At 39.3% G+C, this 20,082-nt stretch overlaps 1 protein-coding gene across 3 annotated transcripts in view; it reads right to left on the reverse strand.

The window, feature by feature from the left end:
- MYO1D (myosin ID) overlaps positions 1-20,082 on the reverse strand; it is a 305,600-nt gene that overhangs the window by 119,080 nt on the left and 166,438 nt on the right. For all 3 annotated transcript variants that reach the window (XM_058560353.1, XM_058560350.1, XM_058560352.1), the window contains 3 exons: positions 9,128-9,351; positions 3,789-3,933; positions 3,153-3,257 (listed from right to left, as the gene is read on the reverse strand). In XM_058560353.1, the coding sequence (XP_058416336.1) occupies positions 3,153-3,257; positions 3,789-3,933; positions 9,128-9,351 (474 nt within the window). The remainder of the gene's footprint in view (positions 1-3,152; positions 3,258-3,788; positions 3,934-9,127; positions 9,352-20,082) is intronic.

The following is a 20,082-nucleotide window of genomic DNA, read 5'->3' on the forward strand; positions in this document are numbered from 1 at the left end:
GAGCATATTTTTCATTCTTCAACTTGATAAAAATGGTTTCTGTAATGAAGAGTAAAATAGAGTCCACGTGGTGAAATAATAACTACTCTTGGTAGTAATTATTTACTTCACATAGCAATGGTTTTTGCCATAAAAGAGAACAGGCACTTGTCAGAAGACTTGAAACCAAGAGATTGTGGAGCTTCTACATCAGCATTTTTCTAAGTTGTTTTACAAAATGCTAGCCTTACGTGATGCTTTGTGAAACAAACGGTTCCAAGTCATGTTGGTTTGAGGAACACTGCAAACTACAGCCTCCCCTAGGATATTCATAGCCCATGACTATATTAAAGGCTCTGAGAATTCTGCACTTAAAAAGTATGTTGAACTGTTTAACCCAGAATTTCCCAAATATATTTAGTGATGAAACACTTTTAAAAAACAAATTAATATTCAACAGAACATTGGTTTGTGAAAGCCATGTTGGAGAACAATAATCATTGGCATCCATCTTAGAATATGGAGAATAGAGAACACATAAAATGGAGTCTGAATAATAAGTAAAAGTAGTGCTCCTCATCTTTGGTGAAATCATATTGAGAAATATATGAGTGCGTTGCAAAAAAACATAAAAAAAAAGTTGCATAATTTTACAAGGTCACACAAGAGTCAAAAATAATAGGCCACGGTGGTAAAGGGGAAAGTACTGTCTTTTTTATGACATGTCCATGAGTTAATCTGAAAACCAACAAACAAAAACTTTAAAGCAGCAATTTAAAAAAAATAAAAAAAAAAAAAATAAAGCAGCAATTTTATCGAAGTGCTGTTTAGAAATATTACACTTTTTTATGTAAAAATGTAATTTATAAAGAGAAGAGGTCATAAATCTTCACTTTGTCTTTTAGCAACTTGGATCATCCTTAAAAATATGAATCAAGTGAGTGGGAAGGACATAGTGTAACAAAGTAAAAGCTTTAAGCTGCATAACTTAGCTAAATCAAAATGGCAAAGAAAAAGTTTTTATATACATATGTAAACTTGTAAATTCAAACTTAATTAAAATAATTATGGCATAGGAACACTATTTTTCTTCCTCAAATTCATAAAGCAATAGAAAAACTGGATCACAGACTCAGCATGAGATAAGATCTCATCTTATTTCTTTTATTACCCAAGCTAAAATCCTCAACCAAGAAAAATCTCTCTCTTTGCTTTTGCCTGAACATTTCCGGTGATGTTTATAAGTTTAGTCAGCACCACGAGGGGGTTTCCCTGGAGAGTCAGACTAGGAGAAAACACACTATGGGTGAGAGTAGCTATTTGCAGAAGTCTCCCACCTTCAAGGACATTTTATAACTATAGTTAATGGAAAGTGGCTGTTTCAAAAAGAATCAAAGCATAAAGAAGAGAGCTTTACTGAAAAGGTATCAAGTTTCCCTTGGTACGTCCTTGGGACTGAAAAGTTTTTCTTTCTTTCTTTTTTTTGTGAGAAAGATTAGCCCTGAGCTAACATCCAATGCCAATCCTCCTCCTTTTTGCTGAGGAAGACTGGCCCTGGGCTAACATCCGTGCCCATCTTCCTCCACTTCATATGGGACACTGCCACAGCATGCCTTGACAAGTGGTGCATCCGTGTGCACCCAGGATCCAAACCTGTGAACCCTGGGGCCACCGAAGCGGAGCGCGCGCACTTAACCGCTGTGCCACCAGGCTGGCCCCCTGAAAAGTTTCTAAAGAAGACATTACCTAAGCTATAGAGTGAAGGAGTATTATTTTGCATTGAACTTAGAAATACAGGAGCATGACTAAGAATTTTCAGATTTTATCCAACAGGACCCATGAGAGACATGCAGTCAGACATCAGGTTGTCATCACCGGAAAGAGAGAATCAGACACACCAGGCTTTTCTGTAGTAGATGACATAATGCTGAAAACCATCCAACTCTCTTCGACCAATCGTTCTGATTACTAATTTGACTTCCCAGATATCTTGATACTAGAAAGGAAGTGTCCTAGATAGTAGATATATGAGAATTCACTAAAATGGTACATTCGTTTGTTAAATTCACAAACTGGCATTATGGCTTATAATATTTTGCGTGGGTGTATGAATCTGGTTAGGAAAGTCATTTCTTGACTGTCTGGCCAATTCTAGGCACACTCATAAAATCGAGTTTCTAGATCTAGGAGTTCAGAATTAGACTCTGCACTTTGGTAAGCACCCTGGGATACTGACTGCAAGCTTTCCTTGGTGATGTTCATTTCATTCTAAGTTTAAAGCAAGCTGCTCTCTTTCTTGTTAAAAAGTTTATATTTTATTGAGCTGATCTTCTCTTCCTTAGAATGTTTGAACACTAATACCCATTAAACAATAATTCCCCACTGCCTCCTCCCGCTAGTCCCTGGTAACCACTATTCCACTTTCTGTCTCTATTAATTTGACTATTCTAGATACTTCATCAAAGTGGAATCATACAATATTTGCCCTTTTGTGTCTTGCTCACTTGGACAATATCTTCAAGCTTCATCCATGTTGTAGCATGTATTTCATTCTTTTTTATGGATGAAAAGTATTCCACTGTATGGATACACATATTCTTTATTAATTTATCTGTCAATGGACATTTGGGCTGCTTCCACCTTTAACCATTGTGAAGAATGCTGCTATGAACAGTGACGTACAGTCAATTATCTTTTTTTAAAGAGATTTAAATAATAAGAAATATAGCATGTATTTACCCACGTAGCTATCCTTTCCCTTGCTGTTCATTCTTTGGTGTACGCCCTTGGTGCCATCTGGTATCATTTTCCTGAAGGACTTCCTTTACCATTTCCTGTAGTGCATATCTTCAGACATGCCTGAACAAGTCTTTATTTCACTTTAGTTTTTGAAAGATATATTTGCTGGGTATGGAATTCTAGGCTGACAGTTTTTTTTTTCTTTCAGTAAAAAGTTTTAAAGTCATTGCTCCAATGTCTTCTCCTTCGTATTGTTTCTGACAAGGAATGTGATGCATCCTCATCTTTTTCCTTCAGACTTTTTTCTCTTTTACACTGGTTTTAAGCAATCTGATCATGTACCTATTGTTACATATCATTGTGGTCATATCTAAGTAAGTTTCATCTGAATCAGTCTTTTATTTCCAAGGAAGTCTGCTTCAAGCTTGCCTTACCTTACGGACGTGACAGGAGAAGAGGATGTTCATGTATTTGTCCTTCCGTTTCAGTTCATTAGCAACGGGGACAAAAGTGCCTGAGGTCTGAGGTGTATCTGGCTTCTGAAAGACACAGGAACCAGGATAAAATGAGTATGCTTAGCATTGCAGATGAAAAGGCAATCTTTGAATATACTGCTTTATAACTATACTCATCTAGTTTCACACACGTACTTTGTATCTCCCCATCCCAGATGGTAGGCTACTAACGGGTTGTTATAACACCAAAGGTCCTATAAAATTTTTAAAATAAGGAATGGGAGAGAGGATGAAATGTAGCTTTGGGACTAATTAATATAAAGGTGGCAATTAAAAATAGTTGCTGAATTATTCAACGGAAGGTTTAAATGTTCAAAAATCAGGTTATAGAGTGTACTTAATATATATGGATATGCGATACAGAACACTTTGTAAAGTAGGGGAAACATCAAATATTGTACACTTAGAAGCAATAAAATCTTTTAGTTTAGTGTCTCTCATAGAAATTTAGTTTCTGTAGGTGTCTTGTTCTTTCTGTAAATTCTTATAGAAAATTTCCTCTCTTTCTTTGCTAAGGGAGCAGGAGTAGATTCCGCTTTGTTCTCCTGAACTTACCGAAGCAAGATAGTTGCCCTCCCAGGCCCTCTGGAGCCCAAGGTCAGCCCTTTGACCTTTCAACATTTCCATGGCTGCAACCTTTGCCCTGACCTGGGGCAGGTCTGAAGCAGGTATGCTCTTGATGAGCTGGGATGCTCTCCATCTATAAGTAAATAAACAAAATGTATTTAACTTCAGAAAGACAATCCCATTCATTCTCAAAAATAATTAAAGCTGCCATTAAGTAGAATTAAACCAAACTACTTGCACGCTACCCTAAAAAAGGTAAAATGCCTCCAAAATATACACAGAACTTGTTAAAATACACATAGTTTTATGTGGACAGAGATTTCTGTAAAACTTGCTTTGTCGTTTGTGTGTTTTGAAAGCAACTAGAACTTAGTGATACGTGGACTCTCATAATATTTATAGTTAGGGCATAGAAACTTTGGATTCATCATTTATTCACTCAACAAATGTTTTCTAGACACCTACTAAACTTCAGATGCTGTTCTAGGCAGTGGAGGCAGAGCAGTACAGGAACAGACGAAGGTCTTTTCTGCTAGGTGCTTGTATTCTAGAGAGCAGAGACAGACAATCGACAAGTCAGCAAGTATGTAAGATGTGATAAATGCTACGGAGAAAATAAGCCCAGGAAAGCAGGACTGGAGTGCAGCAGAGGGAAGGAGCAGGAAGCAGGAGTTATTTATATAGGGTGGTCTGGGAGGCACCACTGATACGGATACGGAAAGTGAGGGAGCCGGCTGTATGGGTATTTGAGCAAGAGTGTTCCAGGAAGAGAACACAGCGAGTGCAGAGGCTCTAAGGCGTGATCTTGCTTGAAGTGTCAGAGGACCAGCAAGGATTCCTGCGAAGCTGGACCAGAAGGAGCGTGGGGGGAGAGTAGCAGGAGGGGAGAGCAGAAGGAGAGCCAGGGCCAGAGTCCGTGCAGCCACGGAGGGCATTATTGGGATTCTGGCCTTTACTCTGAATGAGGTGAGAAGCCACTGGAAGGTTTTGAGACATGACCCGACTCCTGCCTTACAGGATCACTCTGATTGCTGTGCAGAGAAAGGCCGAAGGGGGCTGGGAACAGAACAATCAGCTAGGAGGCTATTTCCGTAATGCACATGGTGGAGGACGGTGGCTTGGATCAGGTAAGTCATGGTGGCGGCAGAGACAGGTGTCGGTTCCGGATACGCTTTGAAGGAAGCGCCAATAGATTTGCTGATGGATTAGATGTGGGGGCAAGAGAACAAGAGAGAATTTAAAGATGACTCCAAGGTTTTTGGTCTAAGAAACTGAAAGCATAAACTAAAAATAATCTATTCCTGATTGAGAAAAACAAGCACAAAGTCTTTTATTCTCTTAGTGGCATCCTTGGTCCTACATGACACTTAGACCTTCTTTTCTCCCACAGGAGCTTGAAGCAGGGAGGTTGGAAGCAAACTGAGAACTTCATTATATCAGATGAAATAATCAAGGCCAGTGGTTCCCAAACTAAACTTCCATAGAAGACTAGAATGAGATGCAATGAAAATTGAAAAGTGGTACTCTTTTCCCAATTTACATACATAAAAGGTTAAAGAGACTGTTTTCACCTAAGAGTCTCCTGAGATGTATTCTTGTTTCAAGATGGTAACTTGAGCTTAAATGTTTTTCTCTTTCTTAAATTTCTACTGACGTAAATAAATAAAAAATAAGGAAAAATCTATAACAATACCAGAAAATGGGAATGATATAAAAAACTGGAAGATGTGAAGACTTTCGGGGGGGAAAAAAAAAAAGAAGCAGATGGGATTAAGCTGATGGAGAAGTGGCTCTTTGCTGAGCAATTCACTCAGTGGAAACAGAGGAAGCCCTTCGGCATAGATGGTACCGAGAATCCTTAAGTCTTAATCCTTAAGGAGGTGAAGGAGTTCAAGGCGGGAGCTGTGCCAGTCCTCTGCACAGAGCATGGCTGGCCATGGTGAGATGGGGACATCTGCCATAGCAAATAGAGTCAGAGACGTAGGTAGCCAAAACGAAGTAAAGGCTCAATGTAACAGTGAAATCCTCTTCTTTACTTTCTATGGCTAACCAACACTCCAAAGGGATAGATTGTCCTAAGATCATTCCAGAAGAGGCAGGAAGAATGACAGGTTAGAAGCAGTTGGTGGTCAAGGTCAAGGTTACTGGTGACACGCACATCCTATTACACTAAGTGGCTTGCTGAACAACTGCCCCCATTAGCCCTTGGGCCCCAAATCTCATTCTCAGTGGGGAGAGGTCTTTGCTCTGTCTGCTGGTCTGTTTTCAGCCTTTGTGCCTGGTCAGCCTGTCCCTTCTTCACTGCTCATAGTAGCCCAGGACAAGGTCCATACCTGACTGACTCCAGAGGCCCACAGCACAGAGGCATGCCGAGGAATCCAGGACGGGACCTACATAACCATGGAGAGAGCCGCACGGGCTTCTCACCCTGGTCAAGCAAACTGCCGTCTATAAATATGTGTAGCAGCAACACCAGCTGCAGCCATAAACATCACCAGCCTGGACAATACGAAAAGGGGGACAGAGCTGGGCATGAAGAAGGCCCCCAGCCTTCCCAGAACGAGAAAGAATTACTATGATGAACAAGAGTGAGTGTAAACACGATTATAGACACACACTGAGATTTTAGGAAAAAAACACAAAACCCCCACAATCACAGCAGAACCCTTTAACACACTTCTCTCAGTATTCCACAGATCAAAAAATTCAAGAATAAATTAAACAGGATATAGTGACTAGATCAGGGGTTGGTAAACTATAGTCTGCCACATCCAGCCCCTGGCCCGGTTTGGTACTGCTCATGAGCTAAGAAAAGTTTTCACCTTTTTAACAAAAACAAAAACAAACAAAGTAAAATATGTGACAAAGACCATATGTAGCCTACAAAGCCTAAAATACTTACTATCTGGCCCTTAACAGAAAGAGTTTGCCTTTGGACTAGATTAACACAACTTGCAAGATTCATTTTGGGGGTGTGTGTGTGTAAAATCAACAAACAGAGCAGATGCATTATTTTCAACATACTCCTTGACTCTAAGTCCTACAAAGGCTGGAATTGTCTTTCACATCTTTCTTGTTTGTCACCGTATCCCTGGAACCTAGGTTAGCGCCCACAACACAGCAGGTGTTGAGTAAATATTTGCTGAAGGAATAATTTAAATTTTACAAAAATTAATCAATTCTTGGCCATATATAAAATCTTAAAATCTAAAAAAAAGACTTATGTTGCAGGCCATAGTGCAACATAATCAAAATCAATAATTCTTTGCAGCCATTAAAAATATTACATAGATCTTTATTGTCATGGACAGGTTTCCAAGACGTTTTTAAGTCATATAACCATTCGTATAGTCCTGCTTGTGTAGAAAAGAGAGGAAACAAGACCAAATGATATGTAACTGTGTATGCATACACCCTCATAGGACAAGCAAACATTTCGATAGTGCTTATTATGTGTCAGGCACTATCTGAAATGCTTTATATAGATCTACTCATAACCTTTTCAACAACCCTATGAGCAGGTGCTATCTTATGGCCCTTTTACAGATAAAGAAACTGAGGCACAGAGAGGTTATCTAATTTGCCCAAGGTTACACAGCTCGTCAGTGGCAGAGCTAGAATACGAACCCTGGCTCCCGGGTTTGTGTTCTTAACCACCATACCATGCTGTGTCTTACCTGTGTGCATGTGTTTGTAAACGCACAGACACAGACTTAGAAGGATACAGACTAAACGTTAATGAGTGGTTATCTCAGGGGAATGGGCGAGACAAGAGGAGCTGTGGAGGATTTCAACTTTATATCCCATATATTTTTTCACTTAAAAAAAAATGAGCAGGCATTCATTTACATCTTAATTACTTTTTAAATTATGTCAAAAATGCAGGTTACAGATGATACCAATGAAAAAAGTTTATCTGTGCATTAAAAATCCTCCCAAGATTTACAACTAAGACTTACAGTATTAGATCTGAGAAGTGAAAGTTGAGGTTTGTTTGTTTTCAATAATTATAGTTTGATTTTTTCTTTTTATTTCTTTTTTTAAAAAAGCACGAGATACATATTAAAGAAAATGCATAGAAAGAAAATTCTTTATCTTTTGATATCTGCCATCAATTATACACAGCAAAATCTAAAGGAAGATAAAATCTGATTTATCACAGAATTGTAAATTAGTTCTTTTACATTCAGTATATCAATTATTTCATAGTATTCTTTGTGGAATTCCATGATGCCGAATGACCACATTTGAGAACCATTAGCTTAGTTTATGTGACTAGATGGCTTATCTAAGACACAGCTAAATATATCTGGTGCACACTGGCAACAAACAAGCTCAAAAAATGAGGAGAAAGGAGCTATGAATAACTACAAACTCAGATTGAGGGAAGTTTATAAAAAAATGAGGATCAGTTGGAAAGGCATCAAATTTTACATGGGTATTTACTTACTTAAAAAAATAGCTTGCTCTAAAACAGCTGTTTTCCTCCTTGCACTTTAAAATCATCTGGGAAACTTTATTTTTTTATTTTTATTTTTTTGTGAGGAAGATCAGCCCTGAGCTAACATCCATGCTAATCCTCCTCTTTTTGCTGGGGAAGACCGGCTCTGAGCTAACATCTATTGCCAATCCTCCTCCCTTTTTTTTCCCCCCCAAAGCCCCAGTAGATAGTTGTATGTCATAGTTGCACATCCTTCCAGTTGCTGTATGTGGGACATGGCCTCAGCACGGCCGGACACGCGGTGCATCGGTGCGCACCCGGGATCCGAACCCGGGCCGCCAGTAGCGGAGCGCGCGCGCTTAACTGCTAAGCCATGGGGTCGGCCCTGGGAAACTTTAAAAAGGACCTCTGCTGGGCCCCACTCCCCAGTTCCATTAAACAGGACTTCCTAGAGGTGGGACTTGGGCTTCACGTGTTTTATAAAGTCCTCGTGATTCTAAGGTGCAGCAGGATAGAGACCCACTGCCCTGAAAGGATTAACAGCCTTTCTAGTTTGAGTTATGTGTGGTAATTTAATAAATAGTTATTCTTTGCTAATAAAAGAAAGTGGAGACAGCATGCTAATAGCTCATCTTAACTACAGCCTGATCCAGGGGTGGTGGCGTACTGCTGTGAACCGCTACAGAAAAAATAAATGGATATCTCCATTATTCTGAGAGGTAAACAGATGCCCTTTGAAAGCGAAATCTACAAAACTGAAGACATAAGGTAAAAGCACATGTCATCACAGTAAATAGCTGAGCCAATATCATGGTCTCACATTTGTGATTTGACATATTAAGTGTGCTGTCATAAATGGATGCAGCAAAGACCAACAAGCTCTTACCTGTTAAAAATTGCCTGCAGGGCCTCCTCGAAACGGCGAAGAACTTTAGGCGGGGTTGGCCACTTCACATGCTTCCCGTAGTCTCTCATGCTCTTGACGCCGTGGAAGCGTCTGGCCACCTCTTGGATGTACGACTTCACCTTGTAGTGCCGGTAGTATCTGATAATTGTCAGAGCTGCCTTGGTCCTCTTGTACCGCATGCGGGCCAGGGTGCCCCGCCACACCTTCACAGCAGAGAAAGAAAAAGGAAAACGCTGCTGGGTAGCTGAGTAGTAGAGGACTTTGAAATCGCAGAAGCTCCTCTGCTTACAAACTACCACCAACCCTGGGGGAACTTGTACATGTCAACAACATGGGCCAGAGCCAAAGCATGTCAATTCTGCCTGCCACCAACAGATGGCGCCAGGAGTCACGTCGGTCATTTTGTTTCACCTGTCTAGCTGTTCATTATGTACGCTGGCGTGTGAGCTTAACTTGGAAGCAGAGTCTTGTTTTAACTTTACTGTCACGAGAAGAAGAAAGCCAAAATACAAATACCTTTGGATAAATATTTGAAGAATGTTGAAAGGAAGCAAGATGAGTCGGAACCAAAAGCCATCAACATCTATAGTTCTCTTATGAAACCTAGCTTTATATGGATTACACCCACTGGCCGCTCGTGTAATATCATGTTGGATTTACAAACGGATTTAGAGAAGCCTGTGCAGCCCCCCTCGCCAGGTGCTATGTAAACTCCCCCAAATTTAGATGTATTCCTGGGGAAAGGGTAAAAAGATGCCTAATATCATATGAATCTTTGTTAAAATTGTTTCAGCACTCAGAAATCAATCAGACAACAGATAAATGTCTCAGTGCGAGCTATTTATCCAGGCATAGTGAAGTCAGAGATACTTATATTTTTTTCAGCATCCTTTGTCCAGGTTCTCATCCTTCTCAATCTCTCAAGCAAAAAGAACTCGAGTAATTTTCATACATCATGGGCTCTTCTCCTGTACATGCTCTCTACCACCATACTCTTTCCTCCACAGGATTTCCAATATAAACCCCTTTCTTTTCCTTTCTGCTACCTCAGTCTCCAGGACCCCAAACCACTCTAACTGCTTTCTTGGATAAGCTCCTCGTACACACCGCCACACGCTCCAGTTCACGTTTACTGCTGCTACTTGAATAACCGTTCCAGTTCTTAGGCTGATGGCATTACTTCTTTCCCCATCTCTGGCCTCTCAGGACCAAGACTTTCAACTTCCAGTTCACAGCCCACAGTATGGGTTCTCCAGATTCCCTCAGGTTTCTTTTGTTTCTTCTTAAATCCCCATCTGTGCCCACCAATTTCTCAGAAAAGCTCGCGCAACGCCTCTTTTATTTAATCATTTTAGGTTTGTCCCCATGCAGACTCCTAAACTGGCATCATGTGCTTGCAGTGTTCTCCTTTTTCAGCCTGCGGCACAGTAAAGATGGATTTGTTTGCATAGTACATGGGAGGAGGCCATCAAGGGACCCCAAAGAGGAGCTAACGGGTCCAGGAAAACCACGATGGGTAGGGGAAACATGACATATGAGCAATCTGTGATGGAATCTAGAGCTCACATATAAACAGAATATAGAAAGACAATGAGGCAATGAACACTAACGCGTTACTGCACGTGGCACCAGAACAGCACCCTTTTCAGTCACAGTGGCTCTCCTCCGTGGAGCCGAACGCATGGTGCAGATGGCTTTGTGACGCCTCCACCCAAGAGCTAAAATAAAGGCCCTCCCTTAGTATCTTGAAAACCCAGAAGAATACAATTAGAGGGTAGAAGTCTGTGATTCAATTTCTTAAACAAAACACATTTTTAAAGCTTCATACTGTTTGTTGCTTTTCTTTCTTTTTTTTTTTAAGAGGAAGGAAATGAAGACTCCCTGGAGCCATACCTACATAGGAAATCAATCTTTAATTTTCAAGAAGCGTTTTATAGAGCTTTTTATTAAAATGCTTTTGGTTAGATTCTTTAGTAATTTGGGAAAAAAGGCACTTTATAAGTAAGTGCTTTTTAAGGCGTAGCGTTTTTTTTTTTTTGATGTTTAAAATTTTATCTGTTGTTGGTTTCTTTAGGTTGTGTGTAGATGAAAAAATCCAATACTACCAAATGCTTACAAAAAAAGACAGCAAGCCCTTCCTCTTGCCCACCTAATCCCACCTCCCCACTTCACAGTCTTGTTCCACACAAACTATTTTAACTGCTTCCTCTGGTATTTACAAATAACACACATACACTGTTATTTCTTGTCAATCCTTTTATACACTATCCAAATGACAGAAGTTGAAGATTTAACTCTCTCACCATCACTCTTACCTCTCCTCTTTCTATCATCCCAATAATTACACCAAAAATTTTAGGTCGACAGTGTTTACATTATTACATATATTATACTAACTATATATATATGGCATAAGTAATTTACATAATACATGTATAGATAGTATATTTACATATTACATATAAATTTGGTTTATCTCTGTGCTAAGGAGTATAACATGACTACACTTCCTTTGTCACATAGGTTTGCTTTCGCTTATAGTTAATAACTATCTCACTTTAAAAATCTGCTTTATTTTCTATAGACCTACTGCTAATTTTTGCCAAATGCTGTAACAGACTCATCAAATGATCAGCAATAATTTTCCCAATCAAGCACATCGATTGAATCTTTTTCTTTGATATTCCCTGTGCCTTTATATTCTTTTGGCTTACTGCACAGTTCCCATCCTGGGACTTTTTAAACTACTCTTTCATGTTGGATCCCTGATTCCTGAGCTTATGTCTTTCTTTTTCTTGGTTTTCCTCCCTCCAGTAGCTTCCAAGCAAGAGTGGATGGCCAGTAAATTTCTATTCTCTTCAATTTCCTTGAGAATACAAAGCAACTGCCTAAAACGTGGCCTGTTTCTTGGGGTACAAAAAGAGCAGAGTAGTTGAGAACGAACTGTGGACTCAGACTGCCTGTGTTCACATCCTGGCCCCACTCTTACCAGCTGGGTAAACTTGGGCAAGTTTCCTACTCCCTCTGCACTTTAGTTTTCTTATCTGTAAAATGGGGATGATAATGGTGCCTATCTTGTGGTAGTGTTGTGAAAATTCATGCAATTAATACACAGAAAACCCTTAAAATAGCGCCTGGTGGGTAGCTGGTGCTCAATAAACACTGGTTATTAGGACTATCTGAAAGTCTGTTCTTTGTTTGTCTTTAGCAGGCTGCGCTACTTCCTTTCACTTATGTGCAGATTTTTTGCCTCAGTCACATGTCAGTGTGACCTGGAAACTCCTTAATGAATGTGAGCTAATCTTTCTCAGCCTACTATTTGCCCCCAAATAGTGTTGGGTTGGGTATTATTTTATTCTTCCACTTATAATATGGCCTGGATGTCCATGGTTTATATGCCTTATCCAGTCTTTCAGCTACCCACGAAGAACGGAAAGAGAGCTGGGGCTTTGAGTTCTTTCCTTAAAACTAATGAGATAAATGCGTCAGAGGTTTGCTTCACTGAGTCTGGGGTGTATGGTAATCTTTTTGGTTGAGGACAAACATTCCTTTTTCCATGTCTTGTGGAGCCTTCTCTTGGGTCGGCTGTAATAATTATTCCTAGCACATGCTTCCCCTATTCCTTGCCCACTTATTGCTATATCAGAGCAGGAGAGATGGTAAACCTTGACTCTTCTTGCCTGGGGGGAAAAAGTCTTCTTGATGGAAGAAAGGGTCCCCAACAGAGATGTGGGTTATTCTAACCCTTCCCTGCGGCATACCCTTATACTTAATGCCAACAGCTTCAAAAGCAATGAGACCTGTCAGAATTCCCTCCTTGTACCTCTTCGTGTTCCATTCTTCTCTTTGAAGAATATACTGATTTTTTTTTTAGCATTGAAACTTTCTTTCAATTTGGTCCAATTTTTCTTTTTCTGGATGACGCTTCTCAAAGTTTATGATATGAATTTGGGATCTTTTCTTGGTTTCAGAGTGGATGGCATGCTCTTTATTATTTTTACATTTCTGTTCATCTCAACAAATTTGGGGGAAAGGAATTTTGTGAGCCTACACTGATACCAATTTTATCAGAAGTCCCTCAGGTCATATTTATTTTTTAACATCAGGGAAAAAGCAGCATTGAAAAACCACAGAGGAAAATGATTCTATGCAAAAAATGATTCATGTATTTTTCCGTATAATCTAAGCATATTTGGTTTAAACAGATATGCTCCCACAAAAGTTTATGTGTCTGTGTGGGGAAAGGGTTGCTGTTGATTTTCCCACCAAGAGTCTGCAGGTTGGAATTTAAGATATAAGATGGATTTTTCCATTTCCCCCTTTGTTTAAAGCAACTTAAACTGTTGGGTTTTTCGAGAGCCTGACAGGGCCTACCTCCACCGAGGACTTTGCCTGATGATGGAGCATCGGAGAGCATAAAATTAAGTGTTATATTCAATAAGCTAAAGCTTAATAATTATTTGCATATGCTTAGAGAGGTGGTTCAGCAAACAACAATGGAGCAAAAAAGGACCCTCATTAAAACAATATTAACACTAAAAAGTGGAACCAACCAGACATTTTGTGCTTTAGGACACGATGCAAGAGAACGGAATGGAAAGCTGAAGGAGACGCGGTGTAACCTGGGAGGGAATGGTGGACTTCACTATAGGGTGATTAGATGAGGACCAACCTGTGGGGGATCTGACTGTCTGTATCTTAAAAGGTTTTCTCTTTGCTGCCAGCATTCTGAGTGAAGGGGAATGGGGGGAATCTTTAGTATCTAGACTTTCACTTAATTTCCTTTGTTTCAGTATAGTGTCTGACCCTCTCCTCCACTGCGCCCAGTGTCCTCAAGCCCGGAGCTTCCTCTGGGTCAGCTTCTTCAGAGTAAACTTTTTGTCTTCTATCAGAATGAAGCTGAGGTAGTCAATGAGCTTTGTGAGGACTGGGAGGAGACCTGGGCATCTAATTGGTCTTTATAGAGATTTTCAACTAATCTCCTCCTTCAGCTCTGCTCCTCACTCCTACCCACAGAGGTACCTGGTCCTTCCCACTCCTGAGTCTTTCTATAGCCCTGCGGTAGGATGAACTGGCTTGCTTGTCTGCCTTCTTCACTGCAGGCACTTAGATTGCAGCTTTCTCCACCTGCTTGGGGGAGTAACCACACATTACTTACTTCCAAAATTATGTTGATGCCTCTTGTCTGCTGTTGTTTCCACTATGGTTCTATTTGTCCTTGTGGGTTTCTCCAATTTTTATCCCTTACTGCTCATTTAGGGGTTTTGAGAGGCAGTGGATATAAACACAATCTGTCATGTTTAACCAGATGTTTTATAATGCCATCTTAATTCTACCATATTTTCCTCTGGTGCATACTTCCTCAGTGGTCAGGCATTTCAAAGCAACATCTGGCAGTCATTAAAGTACAAGATATACTTTGCAAAAGATGTAGGATTCTAGGTTACACCCTATTAAGAACTAGGTCAATTACATATCTTCAGTTTAGTCTCAGAAATAAACACAGGTCTGCTTTCCTTTCTTTCCCAGCTCTCCATGGCTTTTTTTTCCCCCCTAGTCATTATGGGTGTTGGGCCCTTTCTGTTCTGTTCTCAAACAGTTTCCTGGTGCTCTGAATTGGATATTGTCTTGGTTTCCAGAACCAGAAGCCCTCACATCCTTCAAAATTTCAGCTTCCCAGCTTCTCAGGCCCTCCACGCCTAGGGACAACTTTTGAGAGAAGCATTTTTCTTCTATTTCTACCCTTAAGTTCTCCATATACTTATTCTGGCAAAGTTCTGACAGTTTATAGTTTTTAAACAGTTGTGGTAGGGGCCGGCCCATGGCGTAGCGGTTAAGCGCGCACACTCTGCTACTGGCAGCCCGGGTTTGGATCCCGGGCACGCATTGACCCACCGCTTCTCCGGCAATGCTGAGGCCGCATCCCACATACAGCAACTAGAAGGATGTGCAACTATGACATACAACTATCTACTGGGGCCTTGGGGAGAAAATGGGAAAAAAAAAAGGAGGAGGATTGGCAATGGATGTTAGCTCAGGGCCAGTCTTCCTCTGCAAAAAGAGGAGGATTGGCATGGATGTTAGCTCAGGGCTGATCTTCCTGGCCAAAAAAAAAAAAAAAAAAGAGTTGTGGTAGAAGAGAATTTATTCAGGTACCAGGTTGAACTCTGAGCAAACTGTAAAACACACAAAATCTATCTTTGGTGTCTACATACCCCATCAAATTGGGATATGACAGTTGCATTCTATTTGGAATATTTCACGATTGATTAACACAGGCTTGGCACCTTCTAGGAGCTATTTCAAAGGAAGACTCAAAGACAGAAAAATCTTTCTGAGTTATGCCTCTTCAACTCAAATATCCCTATGAGGTACAAAATGAACAGATTTGATGTACTATTTTTAAAAGGCCAGTGCCCATATTTTTATCTGAATAGTAAGTTAATACGTATGGAGAAGAAAATAAGACTCAGTGAATATAATTTGCAGGTGCTTAGCATACATTTTAACACAAAATTCCTTAGTTTTACAGATAAATTAACAGCATTTTGAGATGACCTAGGGGAAAATTAAGAAGTAATTAAATAACCAAATCTTCAGTCAATAAACAAATGTAAATAGAGACAGAGACCAAAAAAAAAAAAGAAAAAGCATGTGTGAGTTGGATCATTATAAGCTGTCCTGATGAACTTACGTTATGTGTGTGGGGGACGGTATATACCTGGTGGAGTGTAATTTAGAAATGATCACCCCTGAGCTGCTTTATTTTGGTTTGGCAGACTAACTTGCCAAGTTAGCTGACTTGTGAACCTTCATGTAGGACTCGTATGTTTTATATATGGCCTTGTCCATATCCATTAGCCTAGCGATTCTTTAGTGCATACAACTGTTGTCTATTAATGATTTCTTTGCTACGATGATGCCATGATCTGACAATCTCCTTGTAACTAACTTCAAGAAGCAATTGAACCTCTTGGTCAATTACTGTCAGAAGACCAGCTCAACATGAACTCTATCAAAACCCAAATTGCAATTATTTTGAAGACAAATGAAAATAAAACTACTCCAGCTAACAGGTTGAGGAATTCTGATGGGCCTTTGAGGATTCAATCTTGTTCAAAAGTAAACACTCTGTGGAGCTGTACTGAAGTGATTGCTTTGTTTGGTTTCATTTTCTTAAAAGAAGAGGTACAAAATTGATAATTCATCTTCGAAATCTCTCAGGTCAAGGCTTCTCAGAACTGCTTTTTGACACAGAACTACAGGGTTTTGGTCAAGTGTAGATCAGTGGCATTTGAGCAGATCCAGTGAGGCATCTGGGGATGTTTCGGCTTTGTCTGAAGATGCCTACCGCCTTCCCCACCCCCATATCCACTTCCATTTAATACTGAGATGGCTTACCACCTGATCAGGGGACAGGCTGGGCTTTTATCTTGTGCAACATGCCAACTTTTCTTTCTTTATGTCTAGCCTCTAGAACATGCAGAACTCCTTAAAAAAGTAACCTAGTACACCTTTGCTTCAGATGCTGGCAAATGATCTCAATTTTGAATGGTTCCCTAGATCACTCAAAAACTCAGATAATAACTGATATTTGAAAGGACCAGCCAAAGGCGCATCCCAACTTTCACTTCTGTAGAGGTCCAAAAGTGAATTCTGGAACATAGGGCCTTTGAAATGCTCCCTGAAAATGGGGTTTCCTTTTCAGTAGGTTTGGGAAAGCTGCATGCTACAATTTCTTTTTGGAGATTCATGGTGCACATCAGTATATTAAAAGCTCTGAGAAGTTCTAGGTATCGATATTTACTTTGTTCGACAGAATTTGAAAAACATACTTGACTACAGAATCCTTTGTACACAGATTACTCATTCATTTTGAAGGGGGTCAAGATATGTCACTTTGGCATAAGCATTGTTTTGAGCATTATTCATTCTATAAGAATTTCCCAAATTCTTACTGTACATATGGTTTCTGTAGGGAATATGGAGGAAAACAGGAGATACGTATGATGTCCTAGGAAAAACTAAAATGCTATGAGATAACTGGGAAACAACTAAAACTAACCCCTTACAAAATAAGATCTGCTTGGGCCGGCCTGGTGGCTTACTGGTTAAGTTTGCGAGCTCTGCTTCGGCAGCCCAGGGTTCGCAGGTTTGGATCCCAGGCATAGACCTACGCACCATTCATCAAGCAATGATGTGGCGGTGTCCCATATACAAAATAGAGGAAGATGGGCACAGATGTTAGCTCAGAGTCAATCTTCTCCAGCAGAAAGAGGAAGATTGGCAATGGATGCTAGCTTATGGCCAACTTCCCTCACCAAAAAAAAAAAAGTAAGATCTGTTCAAACGCCACGACAATGTAAACCTGTATGTAACAAAGCTTGAATTCCTCCACCAGAGTGAGGTTGTTTCAAGGAAACACTGCCCAGAGGGACAGCTCCCTGGCTGACCTTGAGTCGGGGAGGAGCGGACAAAGTCTTGCCCTGGAGCCAGCACTCCCTATGGACTACTGGGGGAATCAGGCAGTCAAACACCGCAGGCTTCAGGTTCTTCACCTGTAAAGCAAGGATGTATACTAGATGATTTATAAGAGCACACACCAGTATTGTGTCATAACAGCTACTGATAATGAGCAAAAATTTTAAAATGTTATTTCAAAGGTTCTTTCTGATCCAAAGTGCACATGGAACCGACAACCACTATCTTTGATTTTCATCTGATTACTGTTATCACCCCTAAGAGAAGGGAGAGAAAACATTATTTCACATTATGCTAGGCCTTGTGTTAGACACTTGACATACATTAAAAATGGGTCTTTTAAAAGCATTTATTCTGGACATATTATTTATAGTGCTGTAATATGTTTCTTTTACTAATAATTCACTATAAAGAAAGCAAGGAATACATTTGACATAAATTTCTTTAAGTTATACATTAATATATTTTTGCTGGCAAATGCTTAGCTTTGGGAAACAATCATTTTTCAGACCTATGAACCCTGCTTCCACAGAGGAGTGCAATTAACGTTCACAGCTCTTGCTAATAGCCTCGCTCTGGTTGCAGGCAGTGGAAGATGGTGCTAGTCTGGTCTTTTGTTTAGAGCAGTGTTCCTCTACATGTCCCTGTGTCCCAACATGCCATCAGTTACCAGTGCTCACAGTGCCGGTAATACTGGGTGAAGATGCTTCCTGGCAGAGGATTTCAGAATCTTGGGGGAAAAGAATAACCTGGAAAAGGCCCCTTGGATTACTTAGGGTAAACATCAAATATACTTCCTCTGTTCATTTTCCTGTCTTAGATTATAATTGACGTAAGGGGCATGGCAGGATAAGAAAATGTATACTTATTAAGGACAGATACTTTCTCAACAGTTCAAGTTTACACAAGTTGAACATAATATGATTAAATAACTATGCAGATCATTCCTGGTCATAACTGAATTCCAAAAAGAAGAAAAAGCATACAGCTGCGGTTGTTTGGGTGTATGGTTTATCATAATTGTAGATGATACATGTGATCAGGGTAATAAGTCGCTCATGCTAAAATAAAGTGGTGATACAGAAAGAAATGTTACTATTCAGAGAAAATCTAGATAAAGTAAAATGCTAGATTTGCTCAGTGATATTGAGGTTTTATATTTGCACACATAGCTGAAATTATCTTTATTATTGAAAATCCTATCAGAAACATAACCTTGCACTTGTAAATCTGAAAAATCCTACTACTTAATCTATTTCTTCCCCAAGAAATGTTTCACAACACAATGTTTGAAAATTGAGGTTTCTTAGTTATACACCAATTAAGTCAGAAACAGATTTAAAATGGATGTCAACAGGAATATGATTAAAGTTTCAACCAACTTCTCTAGAATCTATTTTTAAAATAAATTTATGTTTTTATCAGTCATTTGTAATTCTTTTTTGTAAACTGCATACTCCTATTTTTTATCCATTTTCTTTGGATTGTCTTTTTTTTTTATTGATTTGTATGAGCTCTTTATAAACTAAGGGAACCATCCTTTTATCATTAGTGTTTTAAATATTTTTTCCAGTATGTCAATGATCTTTTGATACTGTTTATGGTATACTGCCACACAGAAGTTGTTTTTAACAAAATTTTATGTAGTCAAATGTATTCATTTTTTCTTTTATGGTTACATACATATTTTATACAAAACTGAAATCATATAATAATCATAAAGTGCTTTGCAATGCTTTTTATTTGATACATCAGGCACATTTTCCCATGTGATCAAATGTTCTCCTAGTCTGTGATTCTGAATGACCTCATAGTACTCAATCAGATAGATGCATATAAGTTAACCAACCCTGACCGTGAGATATTTTTGGTGTCTTCTATTTTTTTACAATTATAAATATCATCTTAGTAGTACCATTGTACATAAATTCATGCACACAAATGATTCATGGGAAAGATCTAGAAATAGAATTGCTGTTGTGACCCATTTATGTTGTCAACTTCCACATATTAAAGTACCCATTTCCAAACTCTACCATGTGAATAGTTAAAAAGAATTAACTAAATTGACAGAATAATATGCTCTTGCTATGATTAAATTGTTTTATTAATGTTATTCAACTTTTAAAAATTCACTAGCTATTTGCATTTTTTTCATGAATTCTCTCTTCATTCCTTTTTTGTCCATTACATATTCATAATTTTACATAATGATTTGTAAGGGTTTTTTTTATGTATGAAATAAGCTAACCTTTATGTATGAAAAATTTCTTAGCATTTTTGCCTTTTACTGTCTCTTGGCCATGGTTATTGGATCAGGCCAATAAAACATGAGAAGAGTTTTTCCAGGTGTTTCTGAGAAAGAAAATTTCTCACTTTCTGAGAGAATGTCCAAGGACTTCTAGAAGTGACTCCTTGAACAAGAAGGAAACAGGTGACTGCTGAAATTGTTA

Source organism: Diceros bicornis, chromosome 18, assembly GCF_020826845.1.
Source record: "Diceros bicornis minor isolate mBicDic1 chromosome 18, mDicBic1.mat.cur, whole genome shotgun sequence".
NCBI classification, from domain to species: domain Eukaryota; kingdom Metazoa; phylum Chordata; class Mammalia; order Perissodactyla; family Rhinocerotidae; genus Diceros; species Diceros bicornis.